The 21,817-nt window shown below is 35.2% G+C and overlaps 1 protein-coding gene across 1 annotated transcript; it reads left to right on the forward strand.

The window, feature by feature from the left end:
* The first annotated feature begins 17,763 nt into the window (after window positions 1–17,763).
* LOC140880972 (annexin D5) lies at window positions 17,764–21,015 on the forward strand. The gene is made up of 6 exons (XM_073285895.1): window positions 17,764–17,932; window positions 18,395–18,540; window positions 18,695–18,913; window positions 19,669–19,884; window positions 19,956–20,045; window positions 20,517–21,015. The coding sequence occupies exons 1-6, from the start codon at window positions 17,857–17,859 to the stop codon at window positions 20,721–20,723; spliced, it is 954 nt and encodes a 317-aa protein (XP_073141996.1). The 5' UTR covers window positions 17,764–17,856; the 3' UTR covers window positions 20,724–21,015.
* The last annotated feature ends 802 nt before the right edge of the window (window positions 21,016–21,817 follow it).

Raw genomic sequence — 21,817 nt, forward strand, 5'->3', positions numbered from 1 at the left:
CTGAACTAAACCGAAAACCGGTTTTTTATTTTTAAAAAATTTTAAAATCATTATTTTATATTTTTATTCATTATTTATTTATTTATTTTTATTAATTAATAAATATAATAAATAAAATTAAAATAATGGAAATTTTATTAACCGACAAACTAAAAATAATTTGGTTTTTAACCAAACAAAATTGTGAAAATTCGGTTCGGATTTTTCTTGTAATTCGTTTTGGTTCGGTCCGAATGAGCAACCCTATTTTATCCTACAAGACTGCTACGAGTCCTGTCGGGAACTGGTTCTTATTTCCTACATCATTTTTGTTGTTATTGTACCTACGAACAACTATAATCATGTATATCCAACACCGTCCACGTCACCAATGCACGGTTTTCTTACAAATCATACGTATTAATAATAAATATAAATAACTCATGATAACTATAATATTCGAGTCCTCAGCGAGATTGCATGCATATATAATCCTTTAGAACTGATCTCTGATACCGACTGTGATGTTCCAGATGTCTCATTGATGCTTATGGATACATTTAATGCCAAAAAAATGTGAAATATTTTTTTAACATATGCGAAGTGCTAAAAAATATAAAATGCCATGCATTTAAGTTAAATTTCAAATATTTCAAATTCAATTGTCTTCAATATGAATATCAATTAAAAAAAAATCCAAGCTTCCTAACATGCAAAGTTTGAACCCAAAAAGAAACATTTAATTCCAACTAGTATATCATACATGAATCAAATAAAAATATTCATAACATAAACAAATGTAAAGCTTCATGAGCATGTTGTGAAGAGGTTCTCACACAGTCATGCCATACAAACTTCCCTCTTCCTCGGCTACTCTGTCTCTTGTCCATCTTGTAACTTATCAATGGTTTTGTCCTCATCTGCACCTTCCAAACATAGTGAGTCTAAAGACTCAACAAACATATTCAAGTATTAATGAATGCATGATAAAATCATACAACATGGAAACATGCGTGGGACATGATCATATCAATAAAAATATGACATGATTTGCTTTGAGTGATGAATTATAATGCAAATGTGGTAACCATTGATAGAGCATATGCTTAAAGGTCCATGATCATGTAAATAGTTGTAGTAGACCGATTTCCTAATTAAGCTAATCAACTTCTTAAACATGATTAAGAGATTTTTAATTGGATTTAAGGAGTTGAAAATCAGATTCGGAATAATCAAAAATGGTTCCAAGGGCTTCAAGCCATTGGAAAGTTTCAGAAGCTCCTAAAAGTAGTTCGGAAGCAGCGATGCACTTCGTAGGTAGAGTGTGATTTTGGAAGCTCCGAACTCAAGATCTAAAGGTCCGATCGCCTTTGAATAAGAAAGTATGGGCTTTTTGATTGGTGAACTGGCGTGAGATAGATCAGAAGTTTCAAACTCCATCGATATCAGTATGTTATCCAATCAGGGACACACATTCAGTGGCTAGAGATCAGAAGCACCGATGGAGATCGGAAGCTTCGAAGTCAGTTTGGAAGATCCGAATGTGAGATCGATAGTTCCAATCATCGTCTGTTGTGAAAATTACTCGCAATCGTACGAGGGTCAAGTTTTAATATAGTGATTAAATCAGATATCGATCTCACAGGGAGTAAAATGAAAATCTTCAGTACTTGTAATTAAAATAGTCCAAACTTTAACTAGAAAATTAAACTTTGAGAATTTGGCAGAAAAAATAAATAATCAGAATGTTTTGATAGCACGCACACAACTTTCAGATAAATAATCAATCAGAGAAAAAATGGTATAGAGGTATAGATTTTACCTGGTTTCAACAACAGTCAATCCTAAATAATTAATCTTCATGAATTTCAGTCAATTAATAGCCAAGAACACTTAAGTTTATTATTTCCCTCTCCCGAGCAACAAATAATGTTTATCAACTACAATTCAATTTCAATATTCCTATTAAGAATTTATCGCAGTGATCTATCACAAAACAATGTTCTTTTTAAAAGCTCTGTTAAAATCATACACTCTTTCGAGCTGTATAAATAATTAACAGTGTAGTTTCTAATGTCCTATTCAAAATCCCCTCTCCCGAGAAATGATTTCAAATAAATATAACAAATCAATTATTGATCAGATAATTGAAAAGACAATCAATTCTAGAAAAAACAATTAATCTAGAAACAAAACTCAATTCAATAAAATCAAAAATTCATGAAAGCGTCTACACCAGGTTCCATCCGACCTCTAGACTCTAAAAATTTAGTTCATAATAAAATTATGAATAAAACAATAATTCATAAATCCAAACATATTCAAAATAAAATAAATAAAAGATAAAAGAAACAAATCCGTCGATGTGATGCCGTGTCCGGTCTATCGAACTCCGTCTTCATTCTTCAATTAAGCTCCAGAAATCCTTCTCCAGAAATCTTCACAAGTTCCCGATCAAACTCTGATATTTTGTGTGATTGTGGCGGCCCCCCAAATTTGTCAGATAAAAATCCTTTTATATCGCTCAGCAAAAGCCCACAAAATCAAGCCCACGAATTAATTGCCCGATTTAATAAAATTTCCAAATCTTGATCGGGGCGGGCGCTCTTGACTCCGCGCGGGCGCGCCTATCTCTCGACTTCATTCTCCAGAAAAGTAGCGCGATAGCTCTTCTTTAGCGCTAAAATTAAGCGCTGATGTTTCTTGGCCCATTAACAAAGCCCACTAACCTTCCTTCTCTTATCTGATCTGTACGTTCCTTTTCTTTCTTCTTTTCTCTTCTTATTTTCTTCCATTTTCCAAATAAATTCAATAATTCTTCTTTTCTCCACAAAATTTCATAATTCACTGTAAACACAAATACAACAAAATACCCACATAAATCTGCTCGAAACAAATATTTAACAATTAAAATCATATATAAATTAAGTGTATAAAATACACTTATCAAATACCCCCAAACTTAGACTTTTGCTAGTCCCGAGCAAAACTATTCAAAACAATAATTTGCAAAAACTCAAATCATCATAAACTCACAAGAATAGTCAAGAAATATTATGGAACAATGGCCTCGACAATGATTTCAAAGAATTTTTAAATCCAATCTCATCCAACCTACTAACACTTGAAAGTTTCAGTCATAACAAAATAACCGCATAAACTCACAATCTCCGCAACTCAAGTTCAAAATACCATTCTCCAAGTTCAATTCAAACATTCATAGATCATGAGGACTTTTTAAGGTAGAATAGGATGAAAAATAGGATATAAAATCAAAAACACTCACAATTAGGTAAATGCAAAAAATAATAGTGTGTGCGTATTTCGATCAAAATTCATAATCATTAAAAGTATCAATCAACAGTCCATAGGCTAAATTTTCGCAACTCTTCTCCACTAGTATATTGGGCAACTGAGACTCGGTCAATAAGACTTATTCAGCTTATAATGTAAGGTCTGGCTCATTGCTACAAATGAAGGATAAGAATTCAAAACAAGGAGTAATTTATATTCATGCTTAAAGTCTAATTTCAACTCCTTTTCTTTCATACTTTCACACTTAATTCTTTCACAACTTTTTGATTTGTCAACTTTTTTCACAACTTTTTCAAAAAAAAAAAAAATTTTACTACCTCTTTTCATCTTTTCAATTCATCGACCACACCATTCCATTTTCACAAATATCAACTAGGAGCATAAAACAATTTAGCATTCAAATTACTCCCTTAAAGGTAGGAATTAGTGTATAAGCTAATTAGGTAGTCAATGTAGGACCTTGAAATAATGACGAATGGGGGTTTATTCACACGTTTACACGCATGCCATTCGATTTTCAATAAAGCTCAAATAAGGTACTAGGGATAACATGTATTAATGGGTAGCTTGAAAGGCTCAAACGAATTCAGAAAAATCGCCTAAATCATTCCTAATCTCAGTTTTGCCCGTATTTCGCCTCGAAGAGTGTTCAAACTAGTTCTAGACAAGTATCAATCCACAATTAAATCATACAAATTCAATCAGCGCAAAAAAATAATCATCAGCAGTAAACGATGATTTTTCAACAAATTTCAAATTTCTCATACCTCAAAGTACTAATATACGTGTAGGCTCAAATAGGCAACTAAGGATAAATTCAATGAAAATTAGGCCCAAAATTTCAAACAATGCCTCAATCATATCTATGTCTGTATGTTTCACAACTCAGATTCAAGTATTAATCACAGAGTATATAGGAAATTGTTCATCCAATTGGTTCCATTTTTCTCAAAAATATTTGTAGATAGGTAGACAATCATGGATTTCAGTTATAGCACAAAACAAAAATTTATCATCATTGGCCATGCATCCAATTATTTTTCGACTTCTTTTCAACTCAACTCAAACAAAAATTTTATCTATTAAGCACACAATAAAATTCAACTACTCAACTATCAACCAAACATCAATATCAGCCACTGATTCACCCCCCCCCCCCCCCCAAATTTAATATAATCATTGTCCCGAATGATTAAAACAATAAAAATAACAAGGGACACGGGTCGCGTACCTTCGACACCGAGCATCAGTACTCGGTTTCATAAATATATCCATAAAAATGAACCCGTATCAGCAAGACAAATGGAGAGGAGGTGATAAACGCAACATGAACGTCCAAATTAACAAGTGAAGGAGAAGATCGACTTCGAGTTCTTATGGAAGGAGCAGCTGGGAAGAACATTTGCGCATAGGATTGCTGCTGCTGAAGGGTTGTTTGGATATGGTGGAAGGCACAATTTGTAGCAGCTAGAGACACAATCAAGCATCATGAGGCTGCGCTATTGGAGAGCTAGTTGGCATGTAAAGCTGCGCGTTTGCTCATGGGATATCTGTCTTGGAGTGCATGGTTGCAGCAATTGGTAGGAGCTTGATTGCATGAGATGTTGCGCAGATAAGAGGCTGGATGGCGCCTGAAGGAGGCGCGATAGCGCAGACTGGTGCGCGTAGATGGAGATGCTGGAAGTGCGATTGCGCAAGATGGAGGGCTGCTAGCCTGCGCTGAAGGGTTGGGGATGTAGCGCGATAGCGCTTGTAGGTGCGCAGATTAGGAGCGCTGATGGTGATGCGCGATAGCGCAAATTGTAGCACGGTTGATGAGCTAGGAGCGCGATGGCGCTTCGTTCTGCGCTGATGGTGGGTTGTGGGAAGATGCGCGATTGCGCTGGTTGTTGCGCGAACGAGTTGCGCGATTGCGCAAAGAAGATGCGCTGATGGATAATCTTCATGCGGTGAGGAGGCGCGGGCACTCGAGATAATGGCGTGGGCGCGCCTTTAATTCGCAACTCAACCCAAAATTTCTCCCAGACAAAGGGCGGGCGTTCGATTGATGGGGCCGGGCGCCCCCTATGCTTGAATTTGAGATTTCTGGAGCCTGAAAATTTTGAAAATTAAGAAAAATTAAGCTCAAAAAATTTAAAATAAAAAAAACTTAAAACAATTAACTAAAAAAAATTTAAATAAACTGAAAATAAAAGCAAATAAAATAAAATAAAATGTTCGGGTTGCCTCCTAAGTAGCGCTTGGTTTAAAGTCGTCAGCCCGACTTTCATCGGTGTTAGATCTTCCCTTTTTCTTTTACTCGCCAAATAAATTCCACGAACCGCCTTTTAAATTTGCTTTCTTTTTCTTCGTGATTTTCTTCATCGATAAATTTGGCGCTTTACTCTTGGATTCAACCTCAATATTGGCTCTTGGACAGCTCTCCAACTTCACAATCGGTTCAATTAAGAACAATTATTCGATGGGTGGATTAGGTGCTTTCGTAAATAAGTTGAAGATTACTCGTTCGCACTCCACACCCATTGACAACTCCTCTTTCATCACTTCAATTTTTGCATCTGCCGTGGCCAAGAATGGTCTCCGAAAAATTAGCGGAGCACCATGATCTGCTTCTATATCCAATACCACAAAATCCGCTGGGAAGATGAATTTATCCACCTTGACTAGAACATCTTCAACAATTCCTAGTGGATATTTAATGCTTCGATCCGCCAATTGCAATAAAATCTTAGTAGATTTCATGTCTCCCAACTCCAAGGCCTTGTAAATAGATAATGGCATTAAATTAATACTGACCCCTAAATCACAAAGTGCATTATTAAAATAAGAACCACCAATCATGCAAGGAATAGTAAAACTCTCTGGATCCTTAAGCTTTTGTGGCATCTTCTTTTGTAACACCGCACTACACTCTTCACTCAAATTGATAACCTCGTTCTCTAGCAGTCTCATTTTCTTGGGCATCATCTCCTTGATGAATTTTGCGTAGTTCGGCATTTGTTCTAAAGCATCAGCAAAGGGGATGTTGATGAGAATTTTCTTGAAAATCTCCAAAAATTTGGAGAACTGCTCATCCAATGCCTTCTTCTTGAACCTTTGCGGGTAGGAAAGTGGAGGCTTGTACATCGATTTTGGCTCAGGTTCAAGCTCCTTCTCTTTCTCCTCGATTTTTTCCTCAAATTTCTCCTCTTCAACAGCAGGTTCTTGGACTCCAACTTCTTTGCCACTCCTCAACTCGATGGCATTGCACTGCTCCTTGGGATTTACCTCTGTGTTGCTTGGAAACTGCCCTCAGTTGTTATCCTTCAGTGCATTCGCCAACTGCCCAATGCTAGTCTCCATAGATTGCAACACCGCGCCCATGTTGGCCATGTGCGTCTCCAAGCTATCGAGGCGAAACTCAGTTCTCGCCATCCTCTTACCTGATTCCTGCACAAAGGTACTAACAACATCCTCCAAAGACTGCTTACCCTCATCCTTGTTTCCATTGAACCCCGGAGGATTCAACACATTTCTATTGTTAGCGTAAGAAACATTTTCATGATTTCGCAAGCTAGGATGGTAAATATTAGGGACAGGGTTACCTCGATAGCCTCAATAACCTCTCTGATTTATGTATTGGGCTTGTTCATGATAGTGTGATTCATCCACTGTACCCGGAACACCTGCTGGTTCTGTAATACTCACTTTATTCAATGCAGCTACATGTGTAGTCAGTGCAGATAATTGAGCAGTGATGGATGTGAGAGGATCCACTGCATACACTCCAGCTGGCTTCTTTACTCTCATATGCTCAGATGGCCATTGAAAGCTATTGACCGTCATCTGCTCCAACATATCATAAGCCTGAACATGGTCCTTTGCAAATATAGTGCCTCCAGCTGCAGAGTCCACATTCATCATCGTAGGCGCATTCAGTTCGTTGTAAAACCACTCAATCTGTCCCCAATCTGCAAAATTGTGGTTAAGACAACGTCTTAATAATTCTTTATACCTTTCCCACGCCTCGTAGAGCTGTTCAGAATCCATCTGCCTGAAGGTGTTGATCTCAATCTTGAGTTGGGTGGTTTTGGCAGGTGGAAAATATTTCGCAAGAAATTTTTCTGCCATACCCTCCCATGTAGTGATGCTTCCAAGCGGCAGTGATTGCAACCAACTTCTGGCTTGATCCCTGAGAGAAAACGGAAACAAGTGTAAGCGAATAATATTCTCAGACACACCATTAATTTTTACCGTATCGGTTATCTCCAAGAAGGTGTGTAGGTGTAGGTGAGGATCAGTAGTGGCACTACCATTGAATTGGTTCTGTTGAACCATGTTTATCAAGGCCGGCTTTAGCTCAAAATTATTGGCATTGATAGTTTCTCGAGCTATTCCAGAATAGTGACCCTGGATCGTCGGCCTGAAGTGATCTCTAATTGGCACCAGGGGAGCTTGATTGACTTCTTCTTCAGCCATTCTTTCAATTTCTTCTCTTCTAACTCTTCTTAAAGCACGTGCAGTGCACTCGATCTCCGGATCAAAAAGTAGAGAATTCGCACTTTGAGATCGTCGCATAAACTGCAAAAAAAAAAAAAAAGAAGAAATTAATTAGTAACTTAAAATTAAAAAAAATACTCTAAATTAAAATCTAGACTAATTGGTAACAAGACTAAAAATTAATCAAAATTTACTCCCCGGCAACGGCGCCAAAAACTTGTTGTGAAAATTACTCGCAAGCGTACGAGGGTCAAGTTTTAATATAGTGATTAAATCAGATATCGATCCCACAGGGAGTAAAATGAAAATATTCAGTACTTGTAATTAAAATAGTCCAAACTTTATCTAGAAAATTAAACTTTGAGAATTTGGCAGAAAAAATAAATAATCAGAATGTTTTGATAGCACGCACACAACTTTCAGATAAATAATCAATCAGAGAAAAAATGATCTAGAGGTATAGATTTCACCTGGTTTCAACAACTGTCAATCTTAAATAATTAATCTTCATGAATTTCAATCAATTAATAGACAAGAACACTTAAGTTTTTTATTTCCCTCTCCCGAGCAACAAATAATGTTTATCAACTACAATTCAATTCTAATATTCCTATTAAGAATTTATCGCAGTGATCTATCACAAAACAATGTTCTTTTTAAAAGCTCTGTTAAAATCATACACTCTCCCGAGCTGTATAAATAATTAACAGTGTAGTTTCTAATGTCCTATTCAAAATCCCCTCTCCCGAGCAATGATTTCAAATAAATATAACAAATCAATTATTGATCAGATAATTGAAAAGACAATCAATTCTAGAAAAAACAATTAATCTAGAAACAAAACTCAATTCAATAAAATCAAAAATTCATGAAAGCGTCTACACCAGGTTCCATCCGACCTCTAGACTCTAAAAATTTAGTTCATAATAAAATTATGAATAAAACAATAATTCATAAATCCAAACATATTCAGAATAAAATAAATAAAAGATAAAAAAAAACAAATCCGTCGATGCGATGCCGTGTCCGGTCTATCGAACTCCGTTTTCGTTCTTCAATTAAGCTCCAGAAATCCTTCTCCAGAAATCTTCACAAGTTCCCGATCAAACTCTGATATTTTGTGTGATTGTGGCGGCCCCCCAAATTTGTCAGATAAAAATCCTTTTATATCGCTCAGCAAAAGCCCACAAAATCAAGCCCACGAATTAATTGTCCGATTTAATAAAATTTCCAAATCTCGATCGGGGCGGGCGCTCTTGATTCCGCGCGGGCGCGCCTATCTCTCGACTTCATTCTCCAGAAAAGTAGCGCGATAGCTCTTCTTTAGCGCTAAAATTAAGCGCTGATGTTTCTTGGCCCATTAACAAAGCCCACTAACCTTCCTTCTCTTATCTGATCTGTACGTTCCTTTTCTTTCTTCTTTTCTCTTCTTATTTTCTTCCATTTTCCAAATAAATTCAATAATTCTTCTTTTCTTCACAAAATTCCATAATTCACTGTAAACACAAATACAACAAAATACCCACATAAATCTGCTCGAAACAAATATTTAACAATTAAAATCATATATAAATTAAGTGTATAAAATACACTTATCATCGTCTATAAATAGGGGCCGAGTAACTTCAATTGTAACTAGCCAATTCATCTTCCTCTCTCATTTTTTGTGGTTTTGGAAGGCTTCCAGGCATCGTCTTGAAGGCCAATCTATAGTGAGGTGCTACTAAGATCGTAGCGGAGTTGTCCCTAGGTTTTGATGTCATCTTTATCAAAGGACTAATGATGGACACATGTATAAGTATAGACTTTGATTAGCTTCAGTGAGTATCTATTTGTAACGCCCAGAAATTCGGCACGTAAATCCGCATGCATAACTAGGGGATTTAATAATTTTAAAATAATGTGAAAATGTGTCAAATTGTTTTAATGAGTGATTATTTAAATTATATGATTTATTAGCATGTTTTAAATATTTGTTTCGGCATTTAAATAGGTATGATGTGATTTATGAATTTATCTTAGAAAGTTTATTTTTTTATCGCGTAGGCGGGACCGTGGACGGACGAAATATTACTTTTACACCCAAAATATTTTATGATATTTTTAGGAGCCTTAAAATATTATTTTATGGTATAATTTAAAGAAAATTAAGGTATTTAGATATATATTTAATTATGTGCTAGTTTTTACCCAAAATAAGTAATTTTAATGACTTTTAATAACTTTTAAAAATCTATTTAATTATTATTACGGGATTTTCATTATGTTACCTAATCTATATTTTTACTTATGAGTTTTAAATATATTTTATGGTATAATTATCTACTTAGTTTAATTAGTGTAATTTAATTTATTCTAACCTAAAAACCCACCTTATCTCACGCCTAAACTCTCCTAGCCGCCTCCATCAACCTTCAGAAAGCTTTCCATCATCAAAAACACAGCACACACGATTTTCTTGAGTTTTTTCGGCAAGGATTTTTTTAAAGTCGTTCGTCCCGACGAGCCCGATACGCGTCGTTTTCTTTGTTTGGTCCAAATCTTCAACAAGGCACGTTTCGATTCCCTTCTTGAACACCATTTAGATCATATTACAAAGTTTTATGCATGAATGATCTGATAGTGCATGTGTATGTGAATTGAAATGAAAATACTCAAGCTCATGCATGAAATTCACGTTTTTACGCTTTTTGGCTTGGTTTGATTCATGTTTCTGGCCATGGAGAGTTCGAGCCTGCTGTCCTATGTTTCATGGGTCTAGGAGGGTCCCTTAGGGTCACTTTGGCTAGGTGGTTTGACCTTATAAGTGGCTAGACAAGGCTGGAAACCAGCTGGTGCAGAAGCATGCGCGCATGAAGCTTGGTGGTTTTAAGAGCTTTGATCGAGCCATGATGGGCTTGGTTCGAGCTGAGGGCTAGGGTTCGAGTTAGGGTCCTTAGGGGCTGGTCTAGAGGGTGGTTCGGTCTTGGAGAAGGTAAGAGAAGGGGCTGGGCGTGAGTCAAGCAGTAGGGGTTGATAGTAGCAAATCGCGGCAGCTTCGGGATTCCCGAATCGTGTGTCGCTAGGGCGGTGTAGGGATCGGTTCAAGGCGAGGCTTGGTTCGTTGGAACCGCCCAGACGTGGGCTACGTCTGGGCGGTGGAGCTCCGGCCATTCGGCGGCCGGAGCTGGCCAGCAGCAGGCCTCAAAGCCTGCTGCTACACGGCCGTGACCTGCACAAAATTGTGCAGGTCACGTTGGGTCTTGGGGGAGTGGGCCGTGGGTTTGGGATGTTCTTGGGCCGGGCTTGGGTCCTTGGATCCGGGTCCGGTTCGGGTCTAAATTTAAGGGTCAAATTATTTTTAGTCCGGGTCTAGATTTGTTTTAATAATTAGGCTTGGATATTTTATTTTAATTAATTAAGTGTTTAAGTTAGTAAATAAATGGGTTGGGCTTGATTAAATTAATTAATTAGACTAATTTAATGGGCTTAAATAATTATGGAAGTGAGCCCACTAATTTGTCATGGGCCGTGTGATCCATGAGAATTATTGGGCCAAGTGTAGTCGGGTTTAATAATTTTATCGGTCTAGTTTATAATTAATGGTTAAATAATACTTTTATTAATTAAATATTAAGTTAATTAGTTAAAGGGCTTAAATTATATTTTAAGTGAGCTCATTAGTTTCTCTTGGGCTTGAGGGCCCAAGAAGCTTAATGGGCCAGGTCAGGTTGGGCTTTTGGGTTTTTGGGCCAGTCTAAGAATTTTTGAGTTTAAGTCTAGCGGTCAGCAGCTCGAACAAGTCCTTGGAAAAAATAAATGTTCGTAAATATATATTTAATTCATTCATGCATTTTTATTAGATATATAAGTATTATTTTTTTTAAGAAAATAAATTAAATATATATTTACGGACAAATTTTCATGAAATAAAGAAATATTGAAAATTTTAAGTTCATGCATCATTAAGAATTTTCATGATAAGTTTAAGAGCATGTTATGAAAAATATTTTTATGGAAGTTGAAGTGAAGGTGGAAAGTGATGTGGTTGGAGGCCGGGATACCTGGGCCCGGTGACCTTCCTAATGATGTATAAGTATGATGAGCTTATGGATCCAGCTGAGAGGGCTGGTGAAGTGGCAGCACAGAGGTGGAAACCCCACCGCCGCGTACGTTGGTTTATAGATTGATCAATCGCTCAGTATGATACCACCGACATGGATACGACCTGTTGAGATAAAAAATTATGATAAGACATTTTATGAGATTTATTAAATGTGATGTTTATGATTAGCATGATGATGAAGCATTATAATTATTTATTCATGTCTATATGCATATATTTTTAAGATCATGCACGTATATTTATATTCACGTATTTTATATGATGTGTGCTTGTGTGTGATTTCATTTTGTTATATAAGGATAGAACGCGCTGAGCCTCTAGGCTCACTAGATTTAAATGGTGCAGGTGAGCAGAATATTAATGAAGTTAATGTGTTCCCGACTGGCGGCGAGGGCGTATGAGTATCCAGCGGCTAGAACCCGTGACCATTGCTCTAAGATGAATTTTATGTTGAGACTAGAACATTTATTTCCGCATATGTTTTATTATTATAGATTTTCCGTACATGCATGGATTTTAGATTTAAGTATTTATTTCATAAGTTTTCATTAATCTTGGTGAAAGAAATATTATTTAGGAATTTTATTATGGCAATCTTATGAATGATTATTTAGTAATTAATTTTAAGTATTTAATTGCATGCGAGTACTTTTATTATATTTATTGTGTATATGTATTTTAAATTAAGTAAAGTATTTTTTTTAAAAGTACAATATATATACGTATGGGCATATATATATTTATATTTATTATTTTATAGTTAGAGAGTTATTTTAAAAAAAAAAAAATTCACTAGAAGTTCTAGGATGTTATACCATTTGTAACGACCTACAATATCAAGACGGGTCTTTTCAGCGTGCTTATATCCTCACTCACACGCACCCTGGAAAACTTCCCAGGGGGTCACCCATCCTATAATTGCCCCAAGTCAAGCACGCTTAACTTTGGAGTTCTTATGTGATGAGCTTCCGAAAAGAAGATGCACTTTCTTGATATGAGCAGTACATATGAAATCTTTTAAGCCCTCCTCAACTATGTAGTCCCATACCTACACAGTCTCAGAATCCCCTCTCATTCCGGCACGAGATCGGTTCATTCATGTCTCCCTCCGCCTAGAAGCCTACCAGGAGCCGCTCATTGTCCGTGCAACCTCTTGGCACCGGCGATCACTCCCTGCCTCCTCAGCCCCGGGCGTCACATGTCAACCAGCTTCCGCTTGGTTCGTCCCCGAACCATACCGTACTAAGAGAGGTCGGCTCTGATACCATTTGTAACGACCCACAATATCAAGACGGGTCTTTTCAGCGTGCTTATATCCTCACTCACACGCACCCTGGAAAACTTCCCAGGGGGTCACCCATCCTATAATTGCCCCAAGTCAAGCACGCTTAACTTTGGAGTTCTTATGTGATGAGCTTCCGAAAAGAAGATGCACCTTCTTGATATGAGCAGTACATATGAAATCTTTTAAGCCCTCCTCAACTATGTAGTCCCATACCTACACAGTCTCAGAATCCCCTCTCATTCCGGCACGAGATCGGTTCATTCATGTCTCCCTCCGCCTAGAAGCCTACCAGGAGCCGCTCATTGTCCGTGCAACCTCTTGGCACCGGCGATCACTCCCTGCCTCCTCAGCCCCGGGCGTCACACTATTAGTCTAGTTAAGTCTTTTAGTAGGCAGTAAGTGATATGGTGATTATCTTCTTATAGGATTGGACTAGAGAGCTAGTGTTGCTTGTTTTGAGGTACGGACGTACTATCAGAGATGTCCTGATTGAGTATGCATGTTCTATGTTTGCATGTTTATATGGAATGAATTATATGCATATATGCACGATTATTATGTTTCATGCATTATCATGTTGAGCCTATGCCTTCATATAACCTGTAGTGGGGTTGCTCAGCACCGATTTATTGAGTGGATGGTTGGATTCCGTGGATTCAGATCTGGTTACCCCTATCCACGTATTCTTTCCGGTTTGAGAGCCACCTCTTGATGCGACGGTTCATGGTGCTACGTACCATGGTGCATCTTGTTTGAGCAGAGTTTTACCGTGATAGGTTTCTGGTACCCGTCATTTGCATTAGCATTCATAGCATGTGTATACTCATACTTTCGTGTTGAGTGTTGTTAACACACATCCATGGTTTTTGGTTCTAGACATCCCATTCCACGGGACAGGGCTTAGGTTGGACAACCAAGAGGTAGGGGTCGTTGAGCTACAGCGGTGTTAGGATTGTTTCCATGCCAGGTTTTCATTTGTGAATTTTAGTATTATCATTCAATTGGGTTGTATAATAGTTGATTTCAGTATTGGTTGTATTTATGCCGATGGTATTGTTGAATCATTTGATTTTCTGCTGGTTTTAACTGATTATTGTACTTTAAGATATTTATTACATGTTTAAGTTTGATTAATAGGTGATTCCAAAGCGGGTATTAGATATAAAAATATTGCATACGAACTAGTAATAAAATGAGCATAATAATCATCAATTTATAATTTAATAAATCTAGCTATTGCATTTCTTTCTTTTTCTCTTTGAACTTCTAGATTCAAATTTACTTTTTTTCGTCATAATTCACAATAAAAATCTAACAGAATAAATACAAAAAATAATTTAAATAATAACAAAGATTGATGGTTGGTATGAAATTTAATATAAACACAATATAAAACCTATGTAAGATCGTAATAAAAAAATTAAACATTGATTTTATTTATTGTCAAATTTTCCAAGAAAGAATCAATACAATAATTTCATATAATAATCAAAATTTCAAATTCTTGCAACTAAAAATAATTATATAAACAATTGTATTGAAAGATAAAAAAAAAACTAAAAATAAAAAAGATGTATAATACAAGATGGTAAGAATCATCAAACTAAGTAAACATATATAACTGAATTTTTTTTACAAAAAAATCTAACAAAACAAATACAAATTATAATTTAAATACTAAAATATGCAAGAAATTAAAATCCCAAATGCCAAAGTCCAAAAATCAAATTATTAAAAACCAAATAAAAACACTAACTGCAACATACAAGCATACAATAAAAATCAAATTCAATAAAAATGACACGATAATTTACCCACTTTGAGCAATCCTACTCACTTGAAAGAAGAAATTTAACGAAAATAGAGGTTTGTATCCCAAAAATAGAGGGTTTTTTTATGCATCATGCATATAATATCACACTCGCACCCTTACACACATGCTATCGGACGTAACTTGTTCAAAAAAAATATTAAACATCGGTCATACCCACGTGAACATGATCTTTCGCGTGGATGTCCCTTTAAATTAAATTTGGTACCCACGCGGGGAGTCACGCTCGTGTGCCCCTTTCCGCATGGGTGCCCTTGAGCTCCCTCTGGGGAACCCACGCGTGGGGGGAGTTTAGACCAAAAAACGCATGCACACGCACTCGTTCGAATGCATACACACGTCTAAAACTCAATATCTCCCATGGAGTACACCCAGAAAACACATCATAGTGCCCTTGTAACAACATATCCCCATGAGTTTGACTCCAACAACACGTCAAAACACTCTTTTGAAATAAAAATCGGATTTTTCAACTTTTAAATGCTAACTCCCAAAACCCATGTTTCTAACTCATCGAGAATGACTTACCCTTCACGGATACAAATCATCACACATCGTTCTTTTGAAATTAATTATTGCGATACCAAAAAAATCATATAATTAATTTACACGCGTCAATATGAAAAATACATAATATCACTTGGATAATGCTTCAAAAATTGAGTAAAACATGCATTTGATCGTCGGTAAGGAATAATTCGGACTTCGGGTAAGTGATCCTAGCCTTTTAATTGAACGAATAACAACAAAAAAAACTTATTTAACATAGCGTTTGACTAAAATTATTAAAAACAGCTTATAAGCTCTTAGAATTTATAAGCTGTTTTAAGAGCTTATAAGCTGTTAGGTCTTATATTAAAAATAAGTTGTTCAAGTGTTTAGATAAACTTATTTTAAACAACTTAAATATGTTGATGTGTTTGGTATTTTAAGATCTTTTTATTAACAAAATTATCAAAAAAATATAATATTATTAATGTAATGGAAAAGTTTTATATATATATATATATATATATATATATATATATATATAAACAAACGAAGTAGTTTTACGCTTTTATAAATAAATGTTAAACTTATATATATATAATTAAATATTTTTTATATTTAAATTTAGAAAAACTCAAAAAATAAATTAAAAATTTAATGTATCATTAATATTTAAAATAAAAATTGTAGTTAAATACTACTAAATAATATGTCAGACACTTTTTTTGAAAAAAATCGTAAGAAAAAAAAAGATAGAAAAAGTTAGAACAAAATCCTTGTTAGGAAAGGAAATCGCGGTGTAGAGATAGACTTGTTAGGTTCGTAAATTCTATGGAATATAAGACGGTAATTAATAAAAATATAAAGGAATATTTTGGAGAAAAGAATTATTAAAATAAGATCTTTTTGAAAAAGTACATTCTCCCTTAATTTTAAGTTCAACCAAACACTTACGTAAAACTGAAATTTTTTGAAAGGTGAGGGGAAGGAAAGAGGGGGCGTTGAACGTGAGATAGGATAATAGTTTTTGACCATTTCTTATTTGGGCTTTAATCTGTAATACAATATTAAACATATGGGCTGAAAACTGGCTCATAAATCTAAAAATGAAATTTTTTTAAAGTACTTCTATTCTCTATACTTTAAAAATTAAAAATTATATTAATAAAAAAAATTAGTACATAAACGTATCTGGCTTTTAAAATTAATAAACATTGTTGTATGCTAGTCCTAATTCCCATCCTCACCAAAATTATAATAATATCTGGAAAAAATGAAAACTAACTTTTCTATAAAAATTCATAATTTTAAATATTTAAACACCGTAATAATTATTTAAAATCTCTAGTGGGTAGTTTGTCAACATCAGATATTACAAATTTACAATTAATTTATTTAATATTGGACATGTGGCCACAGTTGCGATTTATCAATTGATGAAATTTTGACATAAATATAGTATTCTTATAATATATCCAATAGTCTAATTTTAATTTAAATATATGGGATCCATATATTTTCATAAATCTCACATATCCAAATCAATTTTAAACAATTAGATCTTATATTAGGATACTACTCTTGTGCTAGCATGAACTCAACTCGATTTATCGGTGTTGTCTATACTGCCCCATTCGAGCACTGTCCGAATGGGGATCTAAAGGTTTTTTTTTTTTTTTTGCATATTTGCAGTTGGATGCGACACATGCTAGCATAGACAGACCCCATTAATTAAATGTTGCCGTAATAATTAATAAATAAATTCGGTGACTTGTGTCCAAAGAAATTTCAATCATTGGGTAATGTTCCGCTCTCAATGACTCGTTATTCACACATCATAATATTAAATAAATAAAAATGACTATTATTTGTTTTTCTTTATTATTTATTCAACATGGCAATAAATGATTTTTTTTTAATACAAATTGCATCGAGTATCGAAATTACATCATATTGCAACACTAAAGAGTGAAATTTGCCCGCACAACTGATCGAACTTGAGCATGGACTCAAAACGTGTTTGTCTTGAGCTAAGAAAGTACCTAAATCTATCTAAATAAATTAGAAAATCTATCCGCAGTCAGCAGAAATCGAACCTGAGATCTCGTGATGTTAGAAACTCAGTCAATAAATGATATTAGTATATAATATATATGTCAAAGAGCGATATAATATAATAATAATAATAATAATAATAATAAAAGGATGTCAATCATATTTTATGATTATTTAAAGAAATTTTGAACCGAGTCGCGTTTACTCCTGGTCAACCAATAAAAGCAGCGTTTCACTTCTCTCTCTCTTTTTTTTTTGGAGCAAAGTTTCACTTCTGTTTGTTGAAAGAAGCGTTTCACTTGTTTTCTTTGGAGAGAAATGGCGAGTTTGAGTGTGCCTCCGGTGTTGACCTCGCCGCGCGATGATGCTATGCATCTCTACCGAGCTTTTAAGGGTAATATATTCCTTATTTTGAGTAATTGTGAAGTGAAATCAGATTTGGGGGTTTCTTTGCTTTATGATTTCTTCGTTGTTATTTTATTTGTGTTCTTATCAGAATTGGTTTCAGATTTTAATGACTTAGGGGATTTACTTTCAATATTTTTGGTTATTACTTTACAATGGTCAGGCAACCTTTGATTAAGTTAAAACTTGTTATCTGCTGGTACATGTACTTTTTGTGATTTCAATAACTGAGAATTTGGTGTTGTTTCTTGCTTGACTCTTTGATGGGAAAGCTGATTTCTGTGTAATATCTCGAAAAGCCTTTTGTTTTCTGAAAAATAAGTTTAAAATATGAATATAAGACCAAATCAAACAATGCATGCAAATGAAGAGGTTGTTAAACACTTCCTTTTCTTTACCATTAATATCCAGCATCTATCTACTAATCTACAAATATTATTTGAACCGTTAGGTTTCGGATGTGATACTGCAGCTGTCATTAACATTCTTGCACATAGAGATGCTACACAACGCGCCCTTATTGCACAAGAATATAGAACCATATATTCTGAAGATATTAATGACCGTTTGGCTTCAGAACTTAGTGGAGATGTCAAGGTAGCCTATTGTATTTTCCTCATCTGATGCTTCCACATTTGAATACGCATCGAAGCTGATATGATCTAGTGTTTATCCATACTTTCGCTATGGTTCCTTTTCCAGCTGTTCATTTCCTGATTGGCATGTTACGATTATTTCTAAATTATTCCAGAGGGCTGTATTATTATGGATGCCTGATCCTGCTGCAAAGGATGCTACCATAGTAAGGAAAGCTTTGACTGGTGATGTCATCGATCTAAAAGCTGCAACCGAAGTAATATGTTCCAGAACTTCACCCCAGTTACAACTCTTAAAACAAATTTACCATGCACGGTTTCATGCTCATGTTGAGCATGATATTGAATATCAAGCAACTGGTGATCTCCAAAAGGTTCTCTCTCACTCTCTCTCAAACAACACAAACAAAAGTTTTTTGGGGCAATCAGTTTCCTTTAAGTGTGATTGTAGGCGTTGTATGATTTAAAAACTAGTTATAGCTTTTGTTATGGGTATAAGCGCTTGATTTTACAATTGGCATCAAAATGTGGAAAAGTGCATTGGACCATGTAAATCAACTAACCCTATAAAATCTTTGAGACATCAAGAAATGAAAAATCCCCTTAGTTAAAGCTGTTTCATAACACATTGCTTGCTGCATGGTATGCTACGCAATGAAACCACCTCAAAGTTTGTCTAAAATTTCATAACGTAAGCTTCTAATAGGAGAAAGGTGATTTGCGATCTCGTTGACAGAAGGTTTTTTTACTAAAAGTTTTATTGATAGGATGATAAGCATCAACGGATCAATTCGTCTATCTGAAATCTGAAATCAAAACGGCCTTAACGCCTGAGTTGTCCTAGATTATGTTGATAAGCTAAAGCCACTTCCTTTTGTTCTCTGCAAGTAATGTAATGTAATCCTTTGAACTTAGTGGAGGCTTGAAAGGTCCAGTAATAATCTAGAGGAATCCAAAATTTTTGCTTGAATTTATTATTATTATTATTATTATTATTACACCTACTTGAAGATTCAGATAGGTGCAGGAATGCAACGATCTTGCAGAAGAAGACTTTGATCGTATCATCGTAAATCAGTTCATGTGTGTGAAATTTCAATTCTTCATTCCTGTTATTTTTATCCAACAGTTGCTGCTTGCCTACGTTAGTACGGTGCGGTACGATGGTCCTGAGGTGGACAGGGCAAGGGTGGAGCATGATGCCAAGTCCCTCTTTAAAGCTGGGGAGAAGAAACTTGGGACTGACGAGAAAACTTTTATACGCATTTTCGCTGAAAGTAGCCGGGCACATTTGGCCGCCGTTGCCTCTGCTTACCATAGTATGTATGGAAACTCTCTCAAAAAGGTGAAACTTCTATTTTGAGCAGTATTATTTAGACCTTTGTGTCTGTTGGTAAATGGATCATCTTCTGCCAGGCTATAAAAAGTGAAACATCCGGGAACTTTGAGTTTGCACTCTTAACTATTCTACAGTGTGCTGAAAATCCTGGGAAGTACTTCGCGAAGGTAAAAATTCATTACATTTTGTTTCCTAGTTTAGGTTTCATGGTTCTCTTATTATTTATCTGGGAATCATGATGGTTTTCAGCCTATGTTTGATCCTCGACTCAGTTGGAGGAAACAGTGTTCGTACTAAAGCACCTGGGAAATCCTGTTACATATCCAATAACAAAAGAGGATTCTATTCTATTCTATTCTATTACTTAAATACACCAAGATATTGGTGTCAATTCAATGTTTAGCCATTTAGCATACTTAATTCAATCCGGCTAGGACTAATATCTGGATTTTGCTTTAAAGGAGAATGAAATGGAAATCTGTTTTGCTTTTTCCATTCACAATCCTCGGCACTCATGAAACCAAGCTTAGCTCTATGTTCTTTACTTTTCACTTGGTTCTTTCTTTGCATCATTTTCTCCGACTCTCTGAATATTCAACAATTCTGTGCTTCACTTATTGCATAATAACTATATTAAGGTGTTGCACGAGGCAATGAAAGGCATGGGAACTGATGATTCTACACTTATTCGAGTAATAGTAACAAGAGCGGAGATGGATATGCTGTACATAAAAGCAGAGTACGAGAAGAAATATGGAAAGTCATTGAATGATGCAGTTCATTCAGAAACATCAAGCCATTACAGGACATTTCTTCTTTCGCTTTTGGGTGCCACTCGCCGCTAGATAGAAGGCAGTATCCAAAATGATCTGGATTTTGATTTTGCTTGTCTAACCCTTAGTGTGATTGAATCAAAATTGTGATCTGGACGTTGCCTATTGACCGAGTTCTACAACAAAAGTGCGACGTTTTGCATGTTCTCAATTTGATGTTGTTGTGTGTGTATGTATGTGTTGTGGAAGTTTAGATTTTTAATAGCGACATTTATGTTTGGGTGGCCTGTTTTGTAAGCTGTCTTTTTTCAGTTATTCGTTCCCAAGTTTGTTTGGAGCTATCTAAAGTTGCAATTGTGATGTTTGAAGTCGTAAACCAAGAAAGTTGTTTCTGTAAGCTCACTTCCTAAAAGCTTATTTTCCACAATGTCGTAGACAGTGTTCTAAAAAGCGCGAAAAAGCGCCGATTAAGCGTGAAGCGTTAGCAAAAAGCTTCGCTTTGAATAAAAGTGTGAAAAAAGCGATCAACCTCTTGGTTGACCATATTAATCGCAAAAAAACGTGAAAAAGCTCGAAAAAAGCGTGAAAAAATATAATTTTTTAAAAATAATATTTAATTAAAATTTTAATTTTAATTTAATATTTTTAAATTTTGAATTTTATTTTAAATGATAAATATTTAATAATATATATATTTTAAAAAAAACATTTAAATACATCAAAATTAAATTTGTATCGTATATTTCCAATTTCTTTGCGACTAAGAGATGAAATATGATTTAACGCAGACATTTTACTTTAGATAATTTGTTATTTTGAGACTTACGTTTTTTTATAACTTGAAAATTTGTGTATTTATTCTTAAAATCTTTAAGTTTATATGTTATTTGTTCTATTAATTAATTTAATATAATTAAAATTATAAAAAAATGAAAAAACGTTTTTTCACGCTTAAGCTTGTTCTAAACTCGCTTAAGTTTCTAAAGCTTGAAGCTTGATCATGATGCTTCGTCACGCTTCACGCTTTTTAAAACCTTGGTTGTAAATGGCGGGAGGCGGTGGCGGGGTGGTCATTGACCGTCTACCGCCTTGGTTGCATAAGCGGTGCCCAGGCGGTGCTTAGATGGTTGAATTTTTTAGCAATTTTTAATAGGTAATTATATATA

Source organism: Henckelia pumila, chromosome 2 (genome assembly GCF_033568475.1).
Source record: "Henckelia pumila isolate YLH828 chromosome 2, ASM3356847v2, whole genome shotgun sequence".
Lineage (NCBI taxonomy): Eukaryota > Viridiplantae > Streptophyta > Magnoliopsida > Lamiales > Gesneriaceae > Henckelia > Henckelia pumila.

Excerpts from the sequence above, each read along its gene's own strand:
- LOC140880972 (XM_073285895.1), top strand. The coding sequence starts at position 17,857 with ATGGCGAGTTTGAGTGTGCCTCCGGTGTTGACCTCGCCGCGCGATGAT. Across the intron at positions 17,933-18,394 it reads TCTCTACCGAGCTTTTAAGG|GTTTCGGATGTGATACTGCA; the intron begins GTAATATATTCC and ends TTGAACCGTTAG. Across the intron at positions 18,914-19,668 it reads CAACTGGTGATCTCCAAAAG|TTGCTGCTTGCCTACGTTAG; the intron begins GTTCTCTCTCAC and ends TTTATCCAACAG.